General features: G+C 33.7%; 1 protein-coding gene across 8 annotated transcripts; it reads left to right on the top strand.

Annotated features, from left to right (window-relative positions):
- Positions 1-1,530: 1,530 nt before the first annotated feature.
- On the top strand, positions 1,531-18,204 carry LOC149900701 (uncharacterized). Of its 8 annotated transcripts, XM_090112818.1 has the most exons (22): positions 1,531-1,704; positions 2,565-2,773; positions 2,875-3,051; positions 4,016-4,198; positions 4,595-4,766; positions 5,017-5,217; positions 5,501-5,646; positions 5,745-5,857; positions 6,566-6,719; positions 7,148-7,228; positions 7,832-7,987; positions 8,612-8,717; positions 9,469-9,566; positions 9,840-9,971; positions 11,134-11,274; positions 12,409-12,513; positions 13,086-13,529; positions 14,231-14,347; positions 14,692-14,751; positions 15,251-15,349; positions 15,789-15,851; positions 16,064-18,204. In XM_090112818.1, exons 2-22 carry the CDS (start codon positions 2,573-2,575, stop codon positions 16,082-16,084), a joined length of 2,970 nt encoding a protein of 989 aa, XP_089968944.1. In that variant the 5' UTR covers positions 1,531-1,704; positions 2,565-2,572; the 3' UTR covers positions 16,085-18,204. The 8 variants fall into 8 exon arrangements, with proteins under 8 accessions (XP_089968944.1, XP_089968940.1, XP_089968937.1 ...); XM_090112814.1 differs by lacking the exon at positions 14,692-14,751 and having other exon boundaries at positions 2,568-2,773; XM_090112811.1 differs by lacking the exon at positions 14,692-14,751.
- Positions 18,205-18,685: the final 481 nt, after the last annotated feature.

Genomic DNA, 18,685 nt, shown 5'->3' with positions numbered 1-18,685 from the left:
GAAATCTCGATTCTCGAGTTTTGCGCTTACGCAACGTCTTGTATTTGTTATAAACTGCGAATTAGTAATGATGTGGTAATGATAATGATTGATTGATGAATTTGAACTGGATGATGAATGTTATTTTTTTTGTGTTTCACACACGTGTTTCATTACCTAAATAAAGCCTAAATATGATGGAGTCTGTGGATGGACTTTAGAATGGATCAAGGAATGGATATTCCGTAGACAGAGAAATATAGTACGACATAAAAGAGATGAAATTAATTATTTTGGAACTAATTCGTTTTTCATTACCTGGCAACCCTGAATTGGCAATGTAGCTGTCAAGTTGAATAAAATTTTTTTGTTTTTTTCGTGAAGTGGAGAATTATTGAGATAAAATTGTTATTTAGAACAAGAAATTTAAATAAAAAAGGAGTCATCATGAAAAAGGTTAAACGTAGCGGTGTCCGTGATGTGGTGTATAAAGTTTTTATTCGGTGTTTGTCCGAATTTCAAGCTGGAAATTTATTGACTGATTTGGAAAACGTTTACAAACGTACATCAGAATATACCGGTGAGATTCCATTTATTTTTGCTCAGTACTACGTAAAATAGAATATTCCATTAGTGACGAGTGTTTAATGTATGTATGTATGGCGATTATTACGTTTTCGCAATTTAATTTGAGGTTATTTGTATGTAAACAAAAACTAGTTTTTATAGTGCGACCAGCACAATTTGAGTCAAGAAGTTATATCCAATCCAACCAGCCTCAAATAAAGTACCTAGTTTAGATTTTACTACATAGTATAGTGATAACTGTTTTCATACAGCTATCTATCTATTAATCAATCAAACCATAAGAAAAAAAATCATATTTACTGTATCATATTTACAGATACTGAAGATGCCGCGTACCCTCTTGCCAGTACTTCGAAACAGATTGATGATCAGTCCTTTGAAGGAGTAGAATATTTAAATTTTGATGAATTATATTAATGTACAAAATTTATCTACAAAAAAAATAAAAATATGTGGTTTTCAAATCGCCTTGTTTTTTTCTACCCGACGGACCCAGAAAGAGGGTAATGTGTTTGAGCTGCATGTATGCTTGTTTGTTTGTATGTTTGATTCTATGTGCGCCTCTGCAGTCTAAACACTTGACCGATTTTTATAAAATAACTAATTCCAAATACATTTAAGTAAAATTTGACCTAGGTAGGTCAATTAAAATAGTAATGTATTTTTGTCTTAAATATTTTACACTATTGCTACAATGAAACAATTATAACGGTTTAAATCGCGGTATTTATTTTAGATTATATTATATAGATTTTTGGATTTTTATTCTATAGTATCAAGATCGCTTGCGTCGCAGTATCAGTGTTGCTATATGAGCGACGGTGGCGCCCTCATTTATTTTCATCTCTTTTGTGTCGCACTGTACGGGATATTCACTGGATATTATAAGTTATTTGTATAATCTGGCAGAAAAAATATGTTCTACATTATACATCTCCGAGTTATACATAGTCTGTACAAATGACGAATGCCGATTTGTCGGCGGAGTGACAGTTCCTTTCATCGGCATTTTTTTGTTAAAATTAAATCAATGTTTATTGAATAATTTATATTCTAGTTCCTTGGTTTTTTAATGCATCACGATAAAGAATATTATTGATTTAATAGTTTTTTTGAAAAATATACATATTTAAAAAGGTAAGCTTATTGGTTTGATACAGTTGTCGTTATTGTTTCGTTTCCAAATTAATATTCTTTTTTATTTCTTACAAGAAATCACCGTATTCGATTTATATTCACTTTCTGGTATGTAAACTTACGGTAAATATTTAAATAACACATAATAATCGTATTAAAAATATCCTGTCCATAACCTTTGACATGTGTCATTGCTTACGTGTCAGCCTTCGCAGAAGCTTCGTAAATCGTAGTTCAAGTTCCTATTCCATTGCGGGATGTTTAACATTTATAAGCGAAAAGTTTTATGGAATTAAATAATATTGCTATTTAAATTGGTACGTTTTGGTGGTCTGCGATCATTAGAAATACAGAGAAATAAAACACCGGTTGAATTCAAGTCTCGCACCCTCGCTTTGTATTATTGTATAAGAATTTAATTAGAATTAGTCTTAGTAGTACCTACTAAGCTTTACTAATCTTATTACAAACCTTTCTTTTTTTTATTATCATCTGGGTTTTTTTTTTTCAAAAAAGTACATATTCATATTCTTTCTAAACTGTCGATTTTTAAAATATACTTTTTATTATAATCATCTGCATTACAATAAAATAAAAATTTTAATAGCTTGAAAAACTAAAACATTTTTTTTTATAGAATATGCTGTTTTTAGTTAAATATTTAAAAATTATAATTTCATACATATTTGTTATCTACTAAATAATAACTATAATAATTAATAAGAAGTTTTATTGCCTTCATAACATTGGCGTTATTAAGACAATTAGCCATTTCACCATACTAAAATTATCGTCAAGGAATATAATTTTAGGGTTATTTCAATAAGTTTAACATATATATTAACAGAGAGTGAATGCAGCAGGTCCGATGGAGCTGCAAGCATTGCTAGTGTTGTGTGGTATTGGAGTCGCGGGAGTAGCTGTTCTTCTACTCATGGGTCTCTTCTCAGCATCAGGAACAAGCTATGAAGAAGCCATCGCTCAGCAACGAAAGGCAACAAGTGAACTGTTAGCTCTCGCTGAGAACAAGTCAAAGAATAAGAAAACAAATAAAAAAGCTAATAAGAAGGTAGTGTAAATTTGTTTCAAATTAATTTTTATATTCTCTTAAAATCAAAGGAAAAAAATAAAAAAATATTGCAAATCACTCATCGTATGAATCTTTTATAGTTGGCGAAAAAAGAAAAGAACAAAGAAAATACCACTGCAGCAACGGGAAGTGAACCAGAAAGTGAAGCACCGGCTGAGAGTGGAGTTGAAGATGAACCAGTGTTGGGAAAGCCACATGTTGAATTTAGTCCACCTGTTGTTGTCGAGGTGCCAACCGACCCTCCACTAAACATCAAGGTGAGTTGCATTAGTGATATTATCATTTGATTATTGTTATAACCAGCTACATTATTTTGAGCATTATAGGCGAGTGTCCAGCCTAGCTTGTAATGTAATGTCCAAAATATTTTATATAATAAATATAAATTTGTTATTTATTATACATTTTGTAAATAATATTGTTTCTTTTTAGAATGTGTCTAGTTATTTATTTATTGTACCACACCATTTAATATTACAATGTACAGTATAATATATATCTGTTAGGATGCGAAGTACAAAAGGTAACCTTATCGCTTAACCCATTGACCACCGAGCGGCCCGATCGGGCCGCGACACAATAGATTTTCTATTGTGTCTGTGATCCGGGGACTGAGGGATTAAAAGCGATTTCTTCCAGGTCTATGTATTTTCTATTTGTAAATAATTATCTGAATAATATTGGGTGAAGTTTTACTATATTTATCCATTTCTTTGTAAAAATCTCTATTCTTACCTGCAATCTTATCAGTATTATAATATTTTTGTAACCTTTTGAAGTTGGATTTCATGGAGTTATCTCATCTATAAAATGTTATTAAATATTCATATCATATTATCTTTGTTTAAATGCATTTTTGGGGTTTGGTTATATAATTTATTGGTCTATAAATAAATGCATGTTACACAGTTTTTTTAGATCATATATCTATCATTTATTGGCATGCTCATGGGAGTATTTATACATGATTCATTATTTCAAATGTATCTGGATATTTGTTACATTTACATATTATACAATATAAAGTCTCTGTTGCTCACACATTCAGCCAAATGCTTTGACACTGTTAACCAAATAAACAATAATATACAAATATCACATCTTTATCACAAGGAGGGGTTCTTTACGAAAAATATCGAATTTGTTTACCTTAGGCACCATACTATGATGTTATTTGATTATTGAGACAAAAAATTAAGGGAAAGCAAAATGTATGTACAGATTCGCAAACGCGGCAAGGATTCTAAAGTAAAGCCGATTCTTGTAAACAAAGAGGATCCGAGCTGCGTTAGCGATCCGAGCACGCTCCCCGATACTACGGTTACGCCAGCCGTCAACCATTTCGAGGAGATGCAACCTAAGGATGAGTTCGAGTTGTTACATTCTACACTCTCTGGGGACAAAGTGAGTCCCTCACTTAAACCCTTCCACTCACGCTTTTGTACTAGACGTTGTGTTTTGTGTTTTATGTATTGTGATAATAAACTAAGAATATCTTATAAAACCTATATTATTTATTATGTGTCATGTACATACATGTTATATTATTTTTTATATGATTAGTTTATTTCATGTAACCTGACTAACTTATATTTTTGTGGTAATTTGTTTTAGTGCAGTGTCCTAAACAACAATTACACATTCAATAACATCAAACAAAGTGCATGTGAATTAATCAATTCTGGTTTGCACGAAATGGCAATGAGACTTTGTTTTTTTTTTTTTCAATTTGTATTTTTAATCATAATTATATTAAATTAAATATTCTTCAAATATTGTAACCTTATGATATTTTGTTAGGCAACTGAACCTAAAGAAGAGGTTGTAGAGAAGAAAGAAGTCAAAGAGAATAAGCCAAAGCAAGCTAAAGGTGGTGCTAAAGTACAACCAAAACCTGTAGTAGAGGCTGTTAAAGAAGAGGCTTCCCGTGAACGTCACAATAGTGGTGAAGCTCCCAAAGAACAACGAAAGGGTATATTTTAATATAAATATAAATATTATGTTTTTTTAAAATAAAAGCTTTATAAATCTTTTGTATGTAACTCATACGTTACAAAATTTGCGCGATTCCGAGTCTTCTGTGACATTGTATTTTATGTGTTTTATTAAATTGTAGCTCAAGTGCCCAGCCCAGTTTAAACTCGCAACTGCATTTTCTTAAGTTCAGCACAAAGAAAATAATATAATTATAAAAATTGTTCTTATAAAGATGTTCATTACAGCAAAGAAAGTAGAGAAGAAAGCAGTTGAAGAGAGTACAGTCGCAGAGGAAATTGTGCCTCCACTAAACGCTCCACAGCCAAGCGAGCTCACAACCGAAAAGATCTTGAAGTTCATCCCAGCGCCCGCCGCGGTCCCGGCGCCTTCGCCCCCCGCGAAGGGCAAGAAGAAGAAAGCCGAGCCCAATGTGCTTTCACTTATGGGTCAGTTGAGATTTTAAAATAATGTTTGTCTGTAATACATTTCAAATTTTATGTTGTATTTAATTTTTATAATAATTAATAAACTTGAATGTAAAGTACTATTTTAATAAATTCGGAAAATTATATAAATTCGTATGCCCATTGTTCAATTTGAAAAACATTTTGATTATGTTTCCGTCATACAAGATAGAGTGGAATGTTTAATCATTGTGTGGTAATATGCAAATTATTATCTTATTTTGATACCAATACTACGAAAATAAATGAAAAAAATGTTGAACAGCGGGCGATAGCGGCGGCGTATCTGTGAGCGAATTGGTCCGAGTGGTGAAGGAAGCGTCTCTCTCTCGCACCGAGATACAGATCCTTACTGATGCTCTGCTGAATAAACAGCATGACCCTCTGCCTGAACACTCTGAATGGACTGAGGTAATTTATTATACTATTAAATTAAATAAATGTGTGATATTATTTTAATTAATACTACATTTGTATAATAATTAAACAATTTGATCAATTGTTCTCAGGGCCCCAATGATCCTATGCAAAAACTGAAGAAACAACTTGCTGATAAAGAAAAGGCACTTGCTGATGAAATTGAGGCATCTCAAGCACTACATGCTAAACTGAAGGAATTGAGGTAAGTTTTTTTTTTAATTAGGCTTACCGGTATGTTTAAAAATACATGCAATTATATTTTGTGATTATGCATAATATTGTATCGTTGTTAAAATATATACAATTTTTTTTTTAAATAAACATAATTATATTATTTTAAGATACTCTCGTATCTGTACATACTTGTACCAGTGTAGTATGTTGTATGTATGGTACAAGTAGGGTGTATAAATAGCTATACAGTTCTTGTAAAGTATATCAATATCATGAATACATAATGTATATTGGGTGAAATCGTTTCTGGATATTTTTCGTTATATTAAAAAAAAGTTTTTATTGTCATTTTACTCATTAGGTAAAGTACTTTCGATAGTTTTAAAGTTTTGAGATACCTGCAATAATTACGGAATAATCGCCTGCGCACACTTAACTATTATATCCTGTATAAAGTAATAATGACGACACGGTTGGCGCAGTGGTAAAGTAACTGAGCCGACGGTCCCGGGTTCGATCCCCGGTCAGGGCAAATATTTGTGTGATGAACTCAATTATTTGTTCTTGGGTCCGGGTGTTATTATCTATATATTATGTATTTATTAAATATTATATTTATCGTCGCCTAGTACCCACAACACAAGCCTTAACTGAGCTTACTGTGGGACTAAGTCGATTTGTGTAATAATGTCCTATAATATTTATTTATTTATTATTTAATGACCATATCAACCAGGGGTCTGCTAAACGCGGAGCGCGGTCGCGCGGGGGCCGCGAGCCGGGCGGCGGAGCAGGCGGCGGCGGCGGCGCGCGCCGAGCTGCACACGCTGCAGACGCGCCTGCAGCGCCTGCTCGACGACAACCACGCGCTCGCGCAGGACAAACTCGTCGTACGTATTGTGTATATTATATTGAAAGAAAAATATAAGTATGAATGAATGATATTATACTTTATTGCTTTGAAAATAAATACAAATATGTAATACATAGATATGAAAATACGATGAAGTATATAATGGATAGTATTGTTGACCTTTTGATGTTTTGATCAGCCTAAAATTATTTATGCTGATCGAAACATCTAAAGGTCGACATAGATGTATGGATTAGAAGTTCAGATGGATTAAAAATTCAGGTTTTGTACATGCTTTATTTTGTACCATAGCTAAAAGATTTCCTCAAATTTCGCAAGCATAGTTCCCGCAAACTAATTTGCGGACAGAAAGCTGTATATTTTTCACTTATTATGAAAAAAATACGATGATGGTTTCCTGTACTTTACAATTATTATATGTAACACTATTACTATTTTTTGTAGCTTCAAGCAAAATTGGGCGAAGAGGGTGAAGCCCAGGCGCAACGAGTTCAAATGGAAATGCATATTCAAAGATTATCTGAGGTGAGTAAATATATTAAAACTAACATCACAGACAGAAATTATAACTCTAGCGGGGCATATCTGATCATACATACTGCTATTGTTACTACTATAAAAAAAATTATATTGTAAATAGAGCAGAAAAAATTTGACAATAACACAGATTAACAATTATATCGATGGAATTAAGAACGCGACTGTACATTGAAAGTGCGCGGGATGTCTTTTCAGCGCCTAGGACGGTATACGATTGGGGAGCCAGGTAGCGAACTAAATCCTCTTGTCGAACAAACCTTATTTTTGACTTCTGCACATTATTATCAGTCAGCACTAGAGTTATTTGCCGCTACTTTACAAGTGTATCAATTTGCGTGATTACGGTCTCGTATGATTTTATACGTTTTAAAAGAAAACCTTTTAAGAACGGTAAATTATTGAAGTGAAACTTCTTTATCGGGGTTGGACAAAAATTTAGTGTAACATTTTTACGTTACGCCGTACGCGTGACATTTTTGCGTTACGCCATACTCGTGACATTTTTAAGGTCCTAAAAAAGTTTCACTTCTTACGTGTGTACTCTAGTACACGCATACATTTTTTTTTATTACTTCGATATTGTTATAGGCGGAAGCAACATTAATACAGCAGCTGGCAGCTCTCCAGGCGGAGCTAAACGCACGTGTGCTAGAGGCGGGGCAGGCGCGGTGCGAGGCGGGCGCGGCGAGAGACTCCATGATTATGGCGCAGCAGCATGCCGCCGACCTCGCGCAGCAGCTGCAGGTGAGCTTTTTATATTTATCTTCTGTTTCTTTTTTTTTGATAGAGGAAAGCCAGACGAGTTGACAGTTTGACACCACAACTTTTATTCACAGTTCTGCAGTTGGAAACATGATTTTTAAGGAAATACAATTTTGTGTAATTTAAAATAAAATATGTAATTTATTTACCCGCGATTTTATCCAATTTTATACCAGCACAAAATAGTACAATAGAAATTAACGTAACTATGTACTTAAAAAAAAAAAAAAACATGTAGCTCATAAAATTATTGTATCGTCGCTGAACCGTTATAAGTGTACAAAGTTTGAATTTAATCTGTCCGTTGCAATTGGGTCAAATTTGATGACGTACACACTACAGGCGAAACTAACAAAAGCGAGTTAAAAGGTGAAATCTATCTTCTTCTTATATATAAAAATGAATCGCAAAATGTGTTGGTAAGCGCATAACTCGAGAACGGCTGAACCGATTTCGATAATTCTTTTTTTTATTATATTCCTTGAAGTACGAGGATGGTTCTTATGTAGAGAAAAGGTAAACATGCACCACGGGCGAAGCCGAGGCGGACCGCTAGTATATTAATAAAAACATTGTCTTTGTTATAACCTAAGTACCCATGTCCAGGAGGCGAACCGTCTGTACGCGGAGCTGGAGCAGCAGCGGCAGTGCGCCGTGCACGCGGAGCAGCTCGCGCAGCAGGAACTGCGGCAAACGCAGCAGCGACTCGCCGGTACGTTTAGTAACATCGAGGTAGAAATAAATAAATTGGTTGCCTGTAAAGTCGGCATACGGGTGAAAGTTTTACGTGACAACGACTTTTTATGTCTGTCTCTCTCGCTCTTAGGCGGGCTAACCATGCCCGAGTGGAAGGGACGCGTGCCTCTCACTCACTCTCATTGTGAGCGCATAACGTGAGCGGAGCGTAACGCAGTTTCTTGAAGTGTCACCCGGCAAACCAATTTATAGACGTTGTCACGTCAAAAAGACGGGTTGCACTCCGGGAGTGCCGGCAGAAGTGAAGACTTGATTATTAACGTTCAGCATGTTTCATATTTTGGAATGGTATCCGTCTTACGCTTTTTCGATCAGGTCACGTGTCCTGACGCGAATTCGCGAAAGATTGACGCGATGACGCGAAAGATTTTATACCCAACGCCGCTAAAGAAGTTTTCACTTCAATAAGAGCGTGTGTGCTGACGATACGTGTCAGAAGTGAAACTTCCTTGGCAAGATTCAAAGATATCAAAATTGTTTCCTTACTTCATGATGACGGTATTGCCATATACATAAAAATACTACAATATATTAACATGTTGGTGGTAATGCACACTATCCATAGAAAAAGATAGTAGCAAAGCAAAATTGGTACATTTCTGACTCGCTATATCTTACGCACAGACAGACAATAATACCAATAATTTTAATTGAATTGGAATAATTATTTCGTGCAACGTGATTTCCATATGTATTTGTGTAAACAGATCTCCAGAATGACGTTCAAAGAGCAACCACACGAGCGCAGACAGCTGAGAGCAGTTTAGACAAGGTGAAGGAAGACTATGAAAAACAAAAGGAAGAGGTTAGTTGGAAATTGCATTCTTTAGAAATTATTTGATTTGAGCCAACCAAACACATTTATGATAATTTTTAAACTGAAGAAACTATTTTCGTAAGTATCTATATGAAACGAACATTGCAATAAAAGTTGCGATAAATTTGAAAATATGATTTTTTTTAATAACTCAGGCTCCGGAATCACAGGTACAATAGAAAATCTATTGTGTCGTGGACCGATCGGGCCGTTCGGGGCTCAATGGGTTAAATAATATTACACCATACACATTTGTTATAGCTATCGAAGGAGGTCGCTTCTCTTCGCGAACAGTTGGCCGCGAGGGAAAGCGAACTGGCTGAAATCAAAATGATGAAAGTTACACCCGCGCAAAATGGCTTGCCGGTCAATGATGCTAATGAACAACAGAAGGTATGTTGGTGTATTTTATATTACATAATATATAGTTTAAAGATGTAAAGTTGTAGAGAGAAAGAGGCGGAAAGATTGTAAGCAGGTAGGTACATTTTGCGACAAGTTCAAACTTGTTCAATGAGCCGTTGTTTTTGTTATGATTATAGTCGAGCCAATTTAATAGGCAACATTTGACGTCTATCAATTTTATCTTCGAAGAGAGGTAACCTGCTTAAAAACATCGATTAAAGTGAATTAATCGATACGGATTTGAAACATTTGTCAATCGAATTTATTAATTTATGATGATTTTTATTCACAAGTAATCAATGCATTCGATTATAGATGTCAGATTTCGATTTTTAGAGTAACGTCTCTGGTATTTAAAAAGAAAAAAGGTTTATTGACACAAAATTGTAGCGACGTCACTTCTTCAATTCAGAAATTGTTTATTATGTTTAGAATGGTTTATCAGTAAAATGAAATCTTAAAATTACTTGTATCGGTCATTATTATTATAAATATGTGATCGTAATTGAAAAAAGTTAAGCAAATGTGCAGTTCTAACAAAACGAAATATCATGTTATTCTATGTTGTCGTTACTAGGTTACGTTGTTGAATTTTGTTGAACTGTCAAATGTTGCCTATTAAAATGGCTCTACTATAGTTTGACTTTACACTTCTCACAAATTGGTATGTTTAGTTATCATTCGGTTACTGTAGAATAGCATTAATAAATAATAATTGATTAACAATTAATAATTCGAAGTTTTATTTATTTTCTCTCACAAATTTCGAACCATTTGATATTTCAAACTCTTGATAATTCGTAATATTTTGAGAGTCCCTCGAGTTTCGAATTAACGAGAGTCGACTGTATATGTATTGTAAATTTAGAAACTAGAATCTTTAAAATATAGTAAATTGGTTCGGTATTTTGTGCTTTTATCCAAACAAACAATACAAGGGACCTTTGTTATTGCACTACAAATATTATAATAAAATAATAAATACACTTTATTCAGCACCAAGTAAATACATGTAAAAAAGAAACAGACAATATTATGTTATAAAGCTAAAAAGGCGGCCTTATCGCTACTAAGCGATTTCTATCAGGCAACCTATGGGTAGGATTTTGTAGAATAAATTCATATATGTAATTCCATTGATAATATACAGGCAGCGGAGTTAGCCAAAGTGGAGAGTGTGGTGGAAGCTCTCCGCAGAGAGTTGAGCTCCGCGCAGGCTGACAACCAGCAGCAGAAGGAGCAGCTGGCGCAGGTGCTGCAACAGCTGGAACATTATAAGGAGAAGAATAATGTGAGTTTAACACATAAATAAATAAATAAACATCTTGAGTTGGCTGGAGTTTGTGTTATGTTGCCTAGAGAGTTATGTTTTGTATTGCGTTATTGAGGTGAAATAATTACATACCTAAATAATTATTTAAATACTAGAGGTCCGCCCCGGCTTACATACATATTTCGCAATAAAAGGTAGCCTATGTCCTTTCTCGGGTATCAAAATATCTCCATACCAAATTTCATGCAAATTGGTTCAGTAGTTTAGGCGTGATTGAGTAACAGCCAGACAGACAGAGTTACTTTCGCATTTATAATATTAGTATTTAAAATATGTGTGTATTTAAATAAGTGTGTATGGTAAATGAGATAAAACTTTTTAATAAATTATTTCTATTTACAAAATCGGAACCCACGCAGCCGTGATTCATACAGACCCACAGATTTGCGAGAATAGACAGTCTGATTCACTGCTTTGTTCTGATTATTGAAACTGATGATATATTTAAAATGACCCAAAAACTTTATTAACTTATGATATAGAACCTGCAGTAAAATCAGTACAAATTTATGCGCAGTCAAAATAGTTTTAATATTCTATATTTACAAAACTTAACACACATTTTCATTATGCGTTACACAGTCTGCATATAATGCAAATGAAGACATATTTACGTAGGTTTTCTTATATTCTAAATATACTGTATGACGACAGCTATTATTTAACTTGCAGTTCTGCAAATAATATGTATATGAATAATGTCCTTGCATGAATTTAAACTTAGAATATTTAATTTACTAATTTTATTTATACTCAACTGAGAATTTACTCATTTTATTTGTACTTTAACCCATTGAGCCCCGAACGGCCAGATCCGACCGCGACACAATAGATTTTCTATTGTGTCTGTGATTCCGGGGCCTGATGGATTAATATGAATTATTGGTATTTTACTAAAAGTACCGCCGATTTGGAATGTTTCTTCAACCTACATCGTACGTACTTAGTACGTACTAAGAAGAATCGGCTAGACATTCTTTAATCTATCTTATTACTCTTATTCATAACATTATCTATTTCTTACATTATATTTTTACATACTATTATAACACACTCAACTTTCAACTAATTTGTTTGACTCCAATCACTCAGGAGTTGCGAACTAAAAACTGGAAAGTAATGGAGGCTTTACAAAGCGCTGAAAGATCGCTGCAGGCTAAAGCGTCCAGCGCGTTGCCGGCCCAAGGCACGACGTCTGTAAGTGTCGTTACTTATAATAACGTGCAACGTGTTATTTTTGATTTCCATTATATTTTTTTATAAGGGTCCATTTTACATCAATACATTTTTTAATTAATTCATTTTTAACCAAAAACAGATTTCGCTTTTCAAAATTAAATAATTAATGAATCAATGGTTATTTATATTGAAAGGACACTCAAAAAGGATACAATCTCATGGTTAACAAAATCATTCATAGTAAAAGACAATGTTGATTATATTTTCTAAAATCAAAAGGAACAGGTTGTATTATTAACACTATCTTCTAACGTCATTCGGAATAAGCTCTTTGGCCGGCTTCGCTTTGTATATACGCTACTAGTGCTATGTTTATAAATATGTACCTTATATAATCGTAAATAGAAAACAAGATTATCGTGTTCTAGAAATGAAAGAAATATATCCTTACGTTCCTATATGTCTATAGTTGCTTGGAGAATGTGTTAGTGCATTTTTTATAATTATATAAAAATGCATCATATTTCCTATTTAGATGTTAAATAAATACAATGAACCAACTATTTGTAAATATTACAATTTGTTGACAGGAAGCAAAAACGAAGGCAGAGGAGACAAATTACAATGAAGTGATAAATGTTCTTCGCTCCGTGTGTCCCTCTGCGGTTCCTGCAAACTCAACCGGCTCTGAATGGATCAAAGTATTCGCCGATAACATCAAAATTGAGTTACAAAAGAAAGAAACTGAAAAGGCATCCTTCGAAAAGGCGCTAAAGGAAAAGCTTTTGGAAAAAGAAAATGAAAAGAAACAGCTCGAAAGTGAGATGCAAAAGAAACTCTTACAGCAAGAGAATGAAAGGAAGAAATTGGAGGGTGAGGTGCAGAAAAAGTTACAAGAGACTGAAATTGTGAGGAAGCAGTTGGCGGAAAGTTCGCAAAAGGCGCCCGCAGATTCGAGACTCGTCGAGTTAGCCACTCAAAATGAGCAATTACAGGCCTTAGTCGACAAATACAAGAGAATTATTGATGATACGGTATGTAGATACTAAAAATGTTTCTTATGTGCTATATAAAAAGTGTTTTTTTTTTTTGGTAATACAAGCTAATTTCCACGGAATAATTATACCATTTCAAACTAACACAGGAACATAGCATAGCACATCTCAGGTCAAGGCACCTTTATTTTTACTATCCATTAAACATATGTATTATATAGTATTGTATATTTATATGTAACTAGCGGTCCGCCCCGGCTTCGCCCGTGGTACATGTTTACGTTTTCTCTACATAAGAACCACCCTCGTACTTCAAGGAATATAATAAAAAAAGAATTATAGAAATCGGTTCAGCCGTTCTCGAGTTATGCGCTTACCAACACATTTTGCGATTCATTTTTATATAATACTAGCGGTCCGCCCCGGCTTCGCCCGTGGTACATATTTACGTTTTCTCTACATAAAAACCATCCTCGTACTTCAAGGAATATAATAAAAAAAGAATTATCGAAATCGGTTCAGCCGTTCTCGAGTTATGCGCTTACCAACACATTTTGCGATTCATTTTTATATATAAGATTTACTAGCGGTCCGCCCCGGTTTCGCCCGTGGTACCTACATGTCCTATCTCTCAAGTTGGATAATCGGTTAAGTGGTTTAGGAGTCCATTGAGGACAAACATTGTGAGTTGTGACACGAGATTTATATATATTAAGATTTAATAAATTAAAACCAAACAGGAGGGCGTATTAAGCCGGTTACAACAAAACGTAGCCATTGAGGAGAGCCGCTGGGCGCAGCAGCTCGCCGACAAACAGAAGGAGCTCGACGAACTGAGGCACAGGACTGTTTCACAGGTATACTTTTTACTTATTTCCCATGATATATTCTTTAAATATTATACATACATTGATTTAATACTTAAAGATTATTTTTCCATATAAAAAATAACTCAAATGATTTTCCCATTCGATCGATCCAGCCTATTTACAAATAAGTCAGCACAAATATAGAAATTTAGTAAAAAAAAGCTATTGCAATTCACACTTTCTTTAAATTTCTGCCAATTCATTTTATTTTTGTAATAGAAAGGAAAAACTTACATCCAAAATATTTAATACTTTATTGCATAATGGGTCACAATCGGTAAATACGGAATACGTTTTTAATCATGTCTACAATAGAGTGACTTTTCATGTAGGACCCAGTGGCGTTTGCATACTCCTGCATAGAAAAGTCATTACCTTCAATCGTAGAAGAGGTATATTTTAATTGACTTGATCGTTTCTTAGTGTCGTCTTTACGTGGTTTTCTTGGTATTTTCCTTTTTTGTGTCACTCAATTTAAAAGAAATCGCAGTCCGAAAGCACTTACTGTTTACGTTATAAGCATTGAACAAAAGAAAAGGTTTTTTTGCTTAATTCATTGTCCTGAACAATACAGGTTATATGGGCTGGTTTAAAACAAATATAAATAACTGCACTTGCAGATTTTAAAAATTAATGCTAGTAGGATTTCACAACACGTGTTTCCATCATCATTTATTGCACTATTTGTTTTACTTGTTTTATTGTTATGTATTATTCTGGTGCAGTTTTTGCGTTTTTATTTGTGTGAGTTGTCTCATTGGTGCCGGATTTTTTTATATTATAATTACCTATTATTTGAAGGCAAAAATAATCGAAATATTATGAATATTTAAATAGGAATTAAATAGTATGCACCCTTTAATTATTTTATTCTTATTTTTGTATTAACAGATGCAGAACAAAATTGATCAACTGCAGAGTGAACTGCAGAAGGCACAGAAAACAAAGAGCCGTAATGTCACCTTTGCTGAGGCAGAACGACTTACAGAGGTATGTTCTATTGTAACTTAACATGCTATTCTCTTAAATTATTTCAGAAAAAAGTTAGTGTAAGGCGCGGGACATATACAAGCGGCGCGGCGCGCATCGGGCGCACTGCGGGCGCGCTGCCGGCGTGCATCGGGCGCGCTATTGGCATTTTGTATGAAATAATTTTGGAAAGGCGGCGCAACCGTGGCACAACCGTGGCGTGCCGTCTCGACGCCTGTCCAAAATTCTTTCATACAAAATGTATAAGAAGGACGTGGTGCAAAACAGATTCAAGAGGTGCGCTTATGGCACGCCCGCGCCCGCGCCGCTTGTGTTTGACCCGCGCCTTAAAGACTTCATCTTATGACATCCGTTATCTCCGCCTAAAGTCTTAACTGACATTTTTGTATACGGTCAGTAAATGAGTATACTAAAAAAAAAATATTTTTTTTTATTACAGGAAAAGCTGATATCTAGTCTCTCAGATAAACATGAAATCGACGTACACAATGGTCCATTAAAGGTGAATTTCTAATTACATAATAAAACTTAAATAGCGTTGAGTTTATAAATGTTTGTTCACTTTCTTTTACGAGTGCTACTTATTAGAAATTATATGCAACTTGCATGTATTTTAACAACAGTTTAAATGAAAATAAAGAAGATCCGATTTATAGTGTTCTTTGATTTAGCATAAAGTAAAGGAAAAATATTAATATAATACGATATTTACAGGCATCTCTGGGAGAGAAATAACGAATAGAAAATTCACCACGAACAAGAATATTAGTAGGCGATCGTTGCATGCATTCGGTGCGTTCACACGACTGCCGGTAACGTATCGGCCACTTGACATACACTGCCGCTGCCAACTTGTTAAAATTTTCTAACGAATTGTCTTAGTAAATTTATATCGACTTTTGGCAAACATTCTGGCTCTTTAGTTAACTTATTCCCACGTTATTTGAATGCGTAGATTCAAAATAACATTTAGCATCACTCTCAACGCCATGTAGAATCGATAAGTGAGATTACAATTTCGTGCTTATTTCTGTTACATTGTATGATAACTTATGTATATAAAATCCATTTAATTCTAAGGTAAATATGCGAATTTTCACAGTGTACTGAACATTTTTTGCGAATACCCTCAATTTTGTTTTGACATTGCATTGATACTAGATAATTTTGCTCAGGGATAAATTAATTGAATATTAACATGATTTGAAATGTTGAGTAGTGATAAAAAATATAAAAGACATGTGTAAATGTAGAACTTAAGTGTTTTACAGTTGTTGCAATATTCATTGCTTAGGAAATTATTTGAAAGTTGTAATGTCAATCGATTTTTTTTAATATTTGTTGATTTTGGCGCAACATTGTATACGACTTAGTTATTTTATAATTGCTGTCTGAAATCGAAATTAATTTGTGTTTCTGTACACGTTATGGTCATTGTTAAAAATTTTCTGACCACACAATATGTGACGATATTTTCATGAAAGTGAAACTGTGATTTAAATTATGTACTTTATGTTGTAGCAGACACTGAGATACAAAACTTAATTCCTAATAGCACTACTGCACTGATACTATTAGTGCATGGCTCTTCAAGTATGAACATACTTTAATGATGTAATGTTAAGTAAAGCAGCTTATATAATTTATAGACTAAATAAAAATTGACTAATTAGATGCGTAAAAATTGTTAAGGCTCTCCCATACAAAAGACTGATATAAAAACGGTTAATTTTTTATATAAGTAAAGATTTAAAATTCAAATAAAAGAGCCATGAATTACAAAATATGTTTAGTTTGATTTGAACAGTGATAGAAGATGTATCGGATCTTTATATTCTCGTGTGTGAGAGCCTTTATAATATAGAATTGTTTATTGTGTGAAATTAGATTTAGACATAAACTATTGCTCGCCTACAGTCTTCTGGGACATACAAGTGCAAATTGATATAAAAAATAACCCTTATGTAACTTTGATTTACGTCATATGTTTACCGTTACGATATAATTTAAACTTTAATCATAATTAACAACTTACAAAATAAATTCCCGTATTTAGATTTAATTTATTCTACATTTTGCAATATTTTCAAAAAGCAATTATTTGGATGTTTCTATTTAAATTATTTAAAATTATAAGTTATTCCGAATTTAATTAAACGCGTGTTTGGACAATTTTAGGGAGTGTTATTTATTTTTAAAGATTTATTTATAGCTTTTGTACTAGTGCATAATCATTTTTCAGTGCCTTAGAATAAGATTTGAATTTGATAAGTCGACTGTTTTATTTTCCTCTAATGTAATAATAAAATTATAAAATGCATGTTAACATTAAGTTTTATAGTTAATGCCATTTTTATTACGCTGATATATTTGAACTATTTGAACACAATATTTAAGGGGTAAACATATTTCTGGGTTTTGAGGCAATGCATTGCAAGTTAATATACACTAATTAATATAATTTGCTTTAAAAATAACATCGATTCAATCCTAATACAATCTAATACAGATCTATAAAGTAACCAATAAATAAGCGAGCCTTAACTATTCGCACAATACGTTTTTATCTGATCCAGTTTAAGAAATATTATTAACGAAAATCGTTGTAATTCTATTCGACTAAAATCTGTAAATGCCTGATCAATGAGTCTAATGAAATCCTCCTGTTTCTTAAATTAATAAGTGTTTCAATAGTGCAGTATATCATGAATTACTGTGTCAAATGTCCAGATTGAAATATTTAAACCTAGACATAATAATATTTAAACTTAATGATTTATATTGTAATAAGATCGGTCATATAAAGCTCGTAATTTTTAGATAAAGATATAATCAAATAAAATATTTCTACAACTTGTATGTGTTATTATTTTGTCATAAGTTTGATTTTAGGAATCCAATCAGAAATTACATAGGTAAGTAGAGATTGTCTAATCTAAAAATGAACGCCCCTCCACTAAACTTAATTGTTTCAATGTGTGAGGACAAATAATTATTGAACCACTTTATATGTGTGCGCGCGTCGATTCTACTGCAAACTTTGACACTCGCGCACTGATTTGTCAACTAATCGGGCGATCAGTTCAGGTGCCTAGCATTGTATGGCGGGGAGAGCGCGCTATGTACGGAATGACACGTCCGTTCTGTCGTGCATCGCGTCATTTATGCACTAGTTGGCCAACTGGTCCTGTCGTTCGGGCATGGACGGGACTGGAGGACTGAACGACCAATGAGGCAGACCAATTTGTGTGTATTGCGTCTATACACGTACTTTGAATGTGAGCGTAAACACAGTGGAGGGGCGTTCATTTTTAGATTAGACAATCTCTAACTAGT

The sequence above is a fragment of the Colias eurytheme genome, chromosome 18, assembly GCF_061535395.1.
Source record: "Colias eurytheme isolate Ceu_HAF_F1 chromosome 18, ilColEury1 Martin Lab GWU primary, whole genome shotgun sequence".
In the NCBI taxonomy this organism is placed as follows: domain Eukaryota; kingdom Metazoa; phylum Arthropoda; class Insecta; order Lepidoptera; family Pieridae; genus Colias; species Colias eurytheme.
This window is presented reverse-complemented; position numbering and strand designations above follow the sequence as displayed.

Excerpts from the sequence above, each read along its gene's own strand:
- LOC149900701 (XM_090112818.1), top strand. The coding sequence starts at position 2,573 with ATGGAGCTGCAAGCATTGCTAGTGTTGTGTGGTATTGGAGTCGCGGGA. Across the intron at positions 5,647-5,744 it reads AACACTCTGAATGGACTGAG|GGCCCCAATGATCCTATGCA; the intron begins GTAATTTATTAT and ends AATTGTTCTCAG. Across the intron at positions 9,567-9,839 it reads ATGAAAAACAAAAGGAAGAG|CTATCGAAGGAGGTCGCTTC; the intron begins GTTAGTTGGAAA and ends CATTTGTTATAG.